At 37.7% G+C, this 10,817-nt stretch overlaps 1 protein-coding gene across 2 annotated transcripts in view; it reads right to left on the bottom strand.

Moving 5' to 3' along the window:
• Nucleotides 1-1,832: 1,832 nt before the first annotated feature.
• The window catches only part of LOC106700241 (epidermal growth factor receptor substrate 15-like 1), a 146,219-nt gene continuing 137,234 nt past the window's right edge, over nt 1,833-10,817 (bottom strand). For both annotated transcript variants that reach the window (XM_023339361.1, XM_023339360.1), the window contains exons 25-26: nt 8,236-8,252; nt 1,833-3,940 (exon numbers count right to left, since the gene is read on the bottom strand). In XM_023339361.1, coding sequence (XP_023195129.1) covers nt 3,871-3,940; nt 8,236-8,252 — 87 coding nt within the window. In that variant the 3' untranslated portion in view covers nt 1,833-3,870. The remainder of the gene's footprint in view (nt 3,941-8,235; nt 8,253-10,817) is intronic.

The following is a 10,817-nucleotide window of genomic DNA, read 5'->3' as shown; positions in this document are numbered from 1 at the left end:
TTTAGCATATTTTGAGGTAAATTAAAGCCAAAACTGAAATTAACCAGTATTGTAGGAAAGTAAGTTTAGTAGAATATAAAAACCAGAGAGTGCTTATTTTGTCAAAAGGTTGAAATTACATACTTCTGTTTTACATTTTTGTATATACCATGGAACCATAGCATTTTTACATACCATCCCTAATGCCTACCTAGTCGATCTGAACAATATATATCACATAATACACATACTGTCAGGAACTGCTTGAAATTGAGCTAATTATTGAATAACCATGCATTCAGACTCCCTACTCCAGTAATGTATTTTGTGACATTTGTTGCAGCAGAAAATGATTTAAAAGGTAATGAGTTGGGAAGGTAATTCATGATACATTCTGATGCCAAAACTCAGAAATCACTGGAAACCAAAACCTTTCCAAACCTTGAAATAGATTTTCTTTTCTTTCCCAGAATCAGACCCTAACCCACTGGACTGAATGGACCCATTATTTGGGGGTCTAGTACTGTTGTGAACAAAAAACGGTAATATTTCAAATGGTTGTATTTTCATTGCAAATCACATCATTATTGCAGCATTCACCATATTGTTGCATGTTTTCCTGATATTACATGATATCAAACAAAAGAACCAAAATAGTGCTTTTCTGATATCGAACAATCTGAAAACGCCTCAGACGGAATTTCAAGTCCCTGGACTATTTGTTGTAGTAATATCAATGCAGCAAGTTATACAGCACATAAACAAACTAATATAAGTTCCTGCAAAAAAAGTCACAACTCTGATGAAAGGGTAGCACTTGTTGAGGTATGCACACTTTGTTTACTCAGAAAAACAAAAAAAGAACAAATACTGCCAAAGAACATACCCTGGAATGCAATACTTGGGAGTGTGAAGAGGAAAGCTCCAGGCTTGAGGAAAGTCCCTTGTGGAACATTTTTTGTGGGTCACACGCATAATGTTCAGTAGAGAAAGCCAGATATCCTGTGAGTCCTTTGCAGGGATGAGAGTCATCCTCAGGGTGGTGATTGGGGTTCAGGAGGTTGGCTGCTGTTTATAAATACACTCTGTGGGTGAAGGGCATGATCGAGCTGACAAATGTTTGCAGCTTTGATGTCCCAACTTGTTCTGGGATGGTTCCAAGATGCAGCCAAGCTGGAATCAATATACAGTTGAAACCAGATATTTACATTCAAAAAGATGCAAAACAATTTCCCCCTTTTAATTTCTGTTGTTAAATCAGACTAAACAGTTCCTTTTTTACCAAAATTATTTTTATTTGCTAAACACCAGAGTAAAGAAAAAAATTCTCAAAAAAGTTTTTTTTACTGCTCTTTCAGAGTCAGGAGTTCAGACTGAAAAACTGTTACTCTGCCTCTCACCTTGTGGATATTGACATCACTTCAAGCACACATCATACTTGTGTAGCATTATGATAAAATCTAAAAAAAATTCTTCAAGATATACAATATGAGAATTCTGGACCCCACTTTGTCTGGTTTATCCATCACTTATTTCTAGGTGCCTGAAAGTGAATTTTTTCTCTTAGCAAACATTAATGCAAGTACAGCATGGAAATATCCCGACCATCATAGGAGGTTCTGTGTCCCAAAGATGAACATGTGTTGCAACCACAGAATAAAAGCAAAAACCTTGTGAAGACAAAACAAGTTCTATACCATCATCAGGTGGACTTTCATGGGCTGAAAATCCACCTGATGAGGAAAAGTGAGAATATAGTTTTTACAAATGAGCTCTGGAACAAATGCCTTATTTTTGGAGACATGTTCTGTTCTCTGATCCAACTGTGTCTAAGTGTTTTGCCATTCCAACCGGCATTATTTTGATAAACATTTGAGTTTGCACTCACTGCCCCTTTTGCCTGTTTTCCCTGTCTAAGCCAATTTTAGTAATAGAGACTTCATAATCCATTTTAATCATTGTTGTTTTGTTTTCCAGTTAAATATTCTGTAGGAATCAAAGTTTTTTAAATCTTTGAGTCGGTATGCTTGCATAAATTTGCCTTTATTATTATTAGTTAATGGTGTCAAAATGATAATATCGTTTAACGCAATAATTTCAGGGACAATTTATTGTCCAGCAAAATGTATCGTGATACTCGGCCATTCAGAATGGCTGAGTAGTTCTCAGGCTTAACTTGTAAGCCTGAGAACAGCATCCCAAAATAGTGCCAGCTCTATGTTGAACTTTACATTTCTCAATACTCGACTAAAAGCCAGTCAAAAAATTACTGTGACTGTTTAGGTTAGCCTCTTCTTGTCACAAAGATGTGAAAGATGGGCTGAACTCGGGCACATTATGCGGAATTATTAAAGTGACTTCTCAAACATCAACCCAAAAATTTAAAGTTGGGGCAAATAGAGTAAAAATATATAGAACAACAAAGTTGTGATAATCACAAAGCTCTGATCTCAACTGATGACGGATTATTTCCTTTTCTCTTCCTCAAAAGGGGGAGATGTTATGTACAATTATCTTGACGTGTAACATATTAACCAATATATATGTGGAAGTTGTGATGTGAAGTAAAGTACATGTACATGTTAACCTTCCTGCCTCATCCTTGTCATACTAACAAAACAGAATCTAGCTTTGACCCTGTGTATAGTTTACACAGCAATTCTACCAAATATTACAATGTTTGCTGAATTTTGAATTTTAAAAAATAATGAATAAAATCTTATACAATACAAATACAAATATATTTGATCTAAATCAGGAAATGTTTGGGATTGGGGAATGGTGTCTCAGAAGGTATGAGTTTGCCTTATAACCTGTGGGAGGGACAAAACAGGTTTGACCGCTGCTCTGTCCTTCTCAGTCATTGTGTCTTTGTGCAGGACTTTCCTTGTGGTGTCCTCTCACAAGTTTTGGAGCTGTGGAGGACAGCAAGGCACAAGCCCAACCTGAGATGGGCCTGAGGCTGGTATTGAGATTGGGCCTGGGCACAAACCCAACCTGGCTGGCTTGTGCCCAACTCAGTTTGGGTTTGTGCCTTGCAGTCCTCCACAGCTGCATGGAAATAACTGATTTCAACCTCTTATGTCTCTAGAGAGCTCTGGTACTTTGGAATTTCTGAACAATTCTGTCTTGCTTGAGATCCTGTGCTAGTTTTGTGTGGCACAAAGAGGACTATCAAGCTATTTTGAAAGCACTCTAAACACAGAGTGAAAAATGAATATCTACCTCATTTCTGTATATCAGATAAAATTTTAGAGTCCTTCAAATCTTGATATCTCTCCTCTTGGTTATGTCTTACTGTTATTAGTAATCATCTAATTTTCTTAAACCCTATTTTCTTGTTAAATCCCTTTTTTATGGCATTATGCACAAAAACTAAATGCCAAATTCTATCAAATGTTAGAAGAAAAAACACTCTCCTTTAGAGTTTGACACAAATCTACATCTTTGTTAGCTTCTTTGTTGCTCAATTCCAGATGAACTGACAGGCTGTTTTTTCACATTGTGAAAGTACCAGAAAAAGAGCTGCTGTAGACTCAAATCCTGGTAAATTGTTTTGTCTGCTTGACTTTGTTAATGCATCAGTTTTGATATCCAGAACTAAAGTGGTAATTAATACGCAGTGTATACATCCTTCAAAAGTTCCTCTTCCTCATGTCATATATTAAATCACTTTTTTGTCATGCATCCAAGCAGGTTTTGCAGCTATTTGTTAAGTATGGTGGTGCAAGGTTGTGTGTGTGTGTGTGCGTGTGTGTGTAGGGGTGTTCATATTATAATGTCATCTGAGTTAGATGCATGTTAGATGTAGATGTCATGCATTAGACATCTCTGCCTTGCTAAGGGCAATGGCCAGCTCCAAGTCCTCCTGTTCCTGTTGCCTGAGCCTTTTCAGTCGATCTCGCTCTGCCCGCTCACTCTCTCGCTTGGCCCATTCAAGTTGCTGAGCTTCATTACCAAACTGGAAAAAGAGAGACATAAATCCTTTTAAGACATAAGCACTGGTCAAGTTCCATCCATTTATTTTAGCAAGAAAAAGTGTTGTTTTTAAATTCCTAAGTATCTAACTTGCAATAATGCTTGTATTATTACAAGTTTAACTAACATTTGGTAAATCAGATGCTTTATAAAATAACTAGTTAATAATAATAATAATAATAATAATACATTAAATAGCACATTATAGTAATAGTTACATCTCAAAAACTCCAAATGTAAAATGATGAACCAGAAGCATGATAGCATGTTTATTGAAAATGATCAAAAATGTATACATTTTATAAGTTCTTCCACTTTGTATATATGCCTAAAATACTTTAAGTGATGTGTTATTTTTGTAGCTTCTGTACTGTACTATACCAAACCCATTACAGTGGTACACTCTCCACAAACAAACAGATAAAAAAGTAACCTAAAAAAAGCTAATCTCATTAAGACAAATACGATTCCAACTGAATAGAACAATAATTTACCAGAAACTTTGCCCAACAACAATCTGATAATGTGCTCAGTTTGTGAGATTTAGTGCATTTGTTTTCCAACCACCACATTCTAAAATAAGAACATCGATTTGTGAAAAGGCAGACATTACAGTGCTGCCTGACAGCACTGATGAAAGTTACTAATGATATTTACATGGCCTCAGATAGTGAATTTATTTCTGCTCTTTTCTTCTCAGTGATGCTTCTTGATATAGTTGATCATATTGTTCTCTTAGAAAGGCTTGCAGTGATCCAGGGAACACAACATGGTTGATGGATTCAATTAAAGGGCTTGTAGAGAAACACAAGGTTCAGTGCTTGATCAAAGTTTGCAGTTTATATGCTTCCAATTGGTAAAATCATCAAACAGCATGGGATACATTTCACTGTTATGCTTATTTGTCCATAAGTCTTGATGAACCCTAACCCTAACTTTAGCTTTCATAACATAAAGCTACATCATTTTTAAAGTTTAATCAGTAATACTTTTATAACAAATTTATGTCAGATCACGATTTCTTGGTTGATGTCAAGTTGTCATAACAAAGACATTTTGAATAATGTCAACTTTGTATTAAAAATGTCATGATTTACTCATACTCAAAGTGACTGAGTATGGATTGTTGCAGCAGCGCCTCCTGCTGTAAGCACTGTGAGTACCTTCAGATTTTCCTTTAAATAAAAAAAGTAAAGAATAGTTATTGTATGTTTTATTATCTAACCCTCTTTACTATTAACAAAATTGTGAAGAAAAAAAAAGCTATTTTGCATCAAAACATCTTGTATATACAGTCATGGCCAAAAGTATTGAGAATGACACAAATATTATATTTTCACATGATCTGCTGCCCTCTGGTTTTCATGTGTGTATGTCAGATGTTGTCATCACATACAGAAATACAATTGCAATCATATTATGAGTAACAAAAGCTTTTAATGACAGTTAGAATGAGTTAATGCAGCAAGTCAATATTTGCAGTGTTGACCCCTCTTCTTCAGGACCTCTGCAATTCTCCCTGGCATGCTCTCAATCAATTTCTGGACCAAATCCTGACTGATAGCAGTCCATTCTTGCACAATCAATGCTTGCATTTTGTCAGAATTCCTAGGTTTTCGTTTGTCCACCCGTCTCTTGATGATTGACCACAAGTTTTCAATGGGATTAAGATCAGGGGAGTTTCCAGGCCATGGACCCAAATCTCTATGTTTTGTTCCCTGAGCCAGTTAGATATCACCTTTGCTTTATGGGAAGGTGCTCCATCATGCTGGAAAAGGCATTGTTCATCACCAAACTGCTCTTGGACGGTTGGGAGAAGTTGCTCTCGGAGGACATTCTGGTACCATTCTTTATTCATGGCTGTGTTTTTAGGTAAGACTGTGAGAGAGCCGACTCCCTTGGCTGAGAAGCAACCCCACACATGAATGGTTTCAGGATGCTTTACAGTTGGCATGAGACAAGACTGGTGGTAGCGCTCACCTCGTCTTCTCCGAACAAGCTGTTTTCCAGATGTCCCAAACAATCGGAAAGGGGATTCATCAGAGAAAATGACTTTACTCCAGTCCTCAGCAGTCCACTCCCTGTACCTTTTGCAGAATATCAGTCTGTCCCTGATGTTTTTCCTGGAGAGAAGTGGCTTCTTTGCTGCCCTCCTTGAGACCAGGCCTTGCTCCAAGAGTCTCCACCTCACAGTGCGTGCAGATGCACTCACACCTGCCTGCTGCCATTCCTGAGCAAGCTCTGCACTGCTGGTAGCCCGATCCCTCAGCTGAAACACTTTTAAGAGACGGTCCTGGCGCTTGCTGGTCTTTCTTGGGTGCCCTGGAACCTTTCTGGCAACAATGGAACCTCTCTCCTTGAAGTTCTTGATGATGCGATAGATTGTTGACTGAGGTGCAATCTTTCTAGCTGTGATTTTCTTTCCTGTTAGGCCATTTTTGTGCAGTGCAATGATGACTGCACATGTTTCTTTCGAGGTAACCATGGTTCATAGAAGGGAAACAATGATGCCAAGCACCAGCCTCTTTTTAAAGTGTCCAGTGGTATCATTCTTACTTAATCATGACAGATTGATCTCCAGCCCTGTCCTCATCACCACCCACACCTGTGTTAATGGAGCAATCACTGAAACGATGTTAGCTGGTCCTTTTAAGGCAGGGCTGCAATGAAGTTGAAATGTGCTTTGGGGGATAAAGTTCATTTTCTAGGCAAATATTGACTTTGCAATTAATTGCTGTTACGCTGATTACTCTTTATAACATTCTGGAGTATATGCAAATTGCTGTTATAAAAACTGAAGCAGTAGACTTTGTAAATATTAGCATTTGAATCATTCTCAAAACATTCAGCCATGACTGTAGTGTGAGTCTCTTGGGGTCAAAGGGCACACAAAAGGCTAAATCTTATTGGTCAGTTTACTTTTGTTAATTTGGCAGTTTGCCACTTTTTCTGTGAGCTAAAAATGAACGAGCTCCTCCGGTTGTTCTAAGATTCCGCCTGAGCTATTTACTGACGGGTTCTGACGGGTCGCCGGTTTATTAGCCTTTATGTGGTTTCACAAACTGAAAAGCTGACGGGTCACCTGTTGGCTGACACCAGCAGATGTCGGGGGGAAAAAAAAGTTAGACAGATCGGATGTTGATTCAGGTTCAGGTGTCAGACGTCCAGAGAAGAATAAGGAGATTTAATTTCTACTCGTTTAACCCGCAGTCTGAGACGCTCAGTAGGAGCGGCAGATGTCTGCCACCTGGTGACCCGCCAGAACCGCAGACGGTAAAAAACTCAGCTAGGATCCAAACGACCACTGTTAGAACTACGTGTGGGATCAAACTCCGCTCATTCATTTTTAGCTTACAGCAAAAGCGCCAAGCCGCCAAATAAACAAAAGTAAACTGACCAGTAACATTTAGGCTTTGATGTGCCTTTTGACCCCCACAGACTCGCTACGTACATCATGTTTTGACACAAGAGTTTTTTTTCCTCCACAATTTTGCTAAAAGTAAAGAGGGTTAGACAATAAAAATTCCAGAAGTTAATCTTTTCTTTTTTCAAAGGAACTCCAGGTACCAAAGTGGGTCCAGCCGTACAGCTGCAGGTGCTGCTGCCCTCCGATAAAATACTGCAGGCGTCTGCGTATAATTCTGAACTTTAAAAGTAGGAAAGTTTTATACATAAAGCAATTTATTTTAAATGTTTTTATAATTTCCTTTTTTAAAACTAAATGTAAACAAATGTTATTACTTCAATGTAAAAACATTTAAATAAAAATTCTTTAGGCAGTGCTCCCTATTGACAATGGGTATTTTTAGAACTTGCTCCGCGGTGACTGACAATGTCCCCTCGGGAGACAGGGCGCCCGCGGGGGCCGTGTTGGTGACCCCTGCTTTAGAGGTATGATGTGTGTTGGGAATTGACACTATGTAAATACATTGAAATGAATAAAAATGATTTTTCTGTGAAAAAGAAATGGTTGACACCGAGTACTTGATCAGAAGACCAGAATGTAAATGACCATACTTTATATTCCTACAGAAAAACAACTTTAAATACCACATTTTCTAAAGTCCATAAATTAGAGCAGCTGAATTGTAAGAATAATGCTGTATAGTTTTTTGTAGGTGGAACACTTTATGAAGGTTGTACAAAACAAACCCATGAAAAACAACTGCTAACTGCAGCCTTTGTTTATCATACATCTGATATATACTTAAATATTAAAAAGCAATTCTGATTAAAAACTAGTTTTATGCGAATCTCTCTGTGTGCTCAATTTCTTACCTTGACTTTATCAGGTCCTGTTAGAGGCGCAAAGAACACATACAAATTAAAAACCAAGCATCAGTCAAGTTACCAGATTTAACTATTTGCATTTCTCACTGACACACAGACATGAAAAAGGAATAGAAATCAACATCTTTTAAATACTATCTGAAATTGAGTTTCATTCTGAAAGCAACTCCACTTGCTTTAAACAAGAGGTTTTCAAAACTACACCTAATAAACTACTAACTAAACTACTGCTACCTACATTGTTAGCAACTACAAGTGGTGCTATGAAAATGAAACTAAGTGGAAACACAACAATCAATGACCCCTTTAAGTAGAAATAATCTAATTAAAAAAATCAGGGAGAATGTCCTCTGTAAAAACAAAAATTAATAAAGCATGTCTACTGTGGCACCGATTAAAAAGTGTCACCACAAATAACATATTGATTGAAATCTATTAATTCAAAGATATTTTTTCTTATCTTTAGGGGCTTCTTATCTTATAAGATAAGTAACACACAGCTGTGCGAGCTGTCATGCTCACACAGTATGGGTGACATGTGGAATCTATTTAAATAAGTAATAATAAAAATGTCCTCCAACTTTTTTTTTCTTTGCTGCCAGTATTGAATTACAAGAATGCTGTTTCACTAAAATGGTTTAATAAAAGATGGCAAAATAATATCCAGCCCTTCCTGCTTCCAAAACAGATGGTTAATTTCTGCCAGTAACAGACAAAGAAATACATATTCACACTTATTATGTAGCACATATGAGCACTAAAAAACAATTAAAGTTGTCTCTTAGACAACCTAAGGGATTTAAATTCCAGAAGAAAACAATTAAACGATTGGTCTAGCATAAGTGCCAAAATGATCTTTGAGTCTTGACACATAAGAACCTTGGAATTAATTCCTACATGTATAAGAAATTAATCAATTAATAGTAATTAAATTACTATCAAGGGTTTGTGCGAAATTGTTTATAAAGATGGCTTATATAACTTTCACAGCTTTAATTGAACAACCAAATGGAAGAGAAGACAGGAAAGTGATTGGGTATTAGGGATATGTGATATGGCATAAAATTAAGTTGACAGTACTGTTATGTGCTTCGGGCACATTATAGTTTTATTTATTTTTCTAGATTGTTTTCTGTATTGAATTTAGTTGAATGGCTTTTTAAATATATTTTGGAGTTTGCATAATTCCTTTTTTGTAATTAACTTGATTTGGTTCATTTGTGGCGCTGTTGGCCCGTCTATGAATAGGCTGGGTTTCGACATGTGGAGAGATCTGCCCTTCCGCTGGCTCCGCCTCCACCGAGGATGTGTCCTGACGCGGTGCGCGCACATCTCCAGTAGCTGTAGGCCGCGGCCGACATCTCCAGCCTGCCATGCGGTATTTTTGTTAGCCTTTGTTTGTTTGCTATTTTCGTTGGGATTTTGGCCTGGTGAAATCACAATGGTTGTCCTGTTTTCGATTCTTTCTTTGCAGTAGATTCTTTTTTTTTGCTTTAGTCCGGTACTAGTAGGGGCTTCGACGGCCCTGTATAGAGTTGGCCCCCTGCTGTACCGTTTTGTTCTTTTTGATCGGCTCACCAGGTCCAACTTTCTGTTAATACTTTTGGGGTTTTGTTTCATCCTCTCTTTTTTTTTTTAACCCCTCCAGGGGGTCTTTTGTGGGCTCTAGTGTCCCTTATATGATAGTAGGCTGACAGGAAACAGGGAAGGAGAGGGGGAAGACATGCGGCAAATGTCGTCGGGTCCGGGAGTCGAACCCGCAACGGCCGCGTCGAGGACTCAAGGCCTCCAAATACGGGTCGCGCTAACCACTACGCCACCACGGCACGCCCATCCTCTCTTTTTTTGGGACACAGGGAATTGAGGATATTTAACTCTCTCTTTTTTTCTCCATAAAAAATCAAAGCAGCTGAACCAAAAGAAAAGTTTAATAGTTTAAAAATAAAATAATTTTTTTGAACCCTCATTTTTGCCTGTGTCCTCAAATATGTTGTGCCCTTTTTACGCAACAGTATATACAGTATATTGTAATATGAATTGTGTAAAACTTACAATGGAAACAAAAACAAAATCACACAATTATTGAGTAGAATGTATTTATTTGTATGTATGTCTTAAAACTAACACTCGTTATGGACAGCATATGTTATTTGTATGTAATGTTTGTAATGGTTTTGTTTTATGCTGCTACCTATCATTACCAGGTTTTCCTTTAAAAATCTCATTTCATTGGGTCCTGGCAAATTGCTTGTATTTAGGTTTTTCTGCTTCTGGTTTTACTGTTTAATCCATCCGTGGTCTAATGCTGCGTTCACACCAAACACATTTTGAGCATCAGGCACGTCTGGTTTACATTCAGTCTATGTGAATATAAACACAGTCTCTGAATGTTTCCAGGACGCGTCGAGGGTCTGTTTTTTTCACACTGTGCGTTTCACATGTCTGGTGCGGTGCAATTTGAAGCATTTGGAGGGTTTAAAGCATCAAGCACTCAAGCGGGTCTGAGGCCGGCAACGGAAAACAACAGAGCAATTTTGACACATCAGATGCGCCTCCACATAGACTGAATG

This window comes from Xiphophorus maculatus, chromosome 9 (assembly GCF_002775205.1).
Source record: "Xiphophorus maculatus strain JP 163 A chromosome 9, X_maculatus-5.0-male, whole genome shotgun sequence".
NCBI classification, from domain to species: domain Eukaryota; kingdom Metazoa; phylum Chordata; class Actinopteri; order Cyprinodontiformes; family Poeciliidae; genus Xiphophorus; species Xiphophorus maculatus.
The sequence above is the reverse complement of the archived record's forward strand: the minus strand, read 5'-3'. Positions and strand labels throughout refer to the sequence as shown.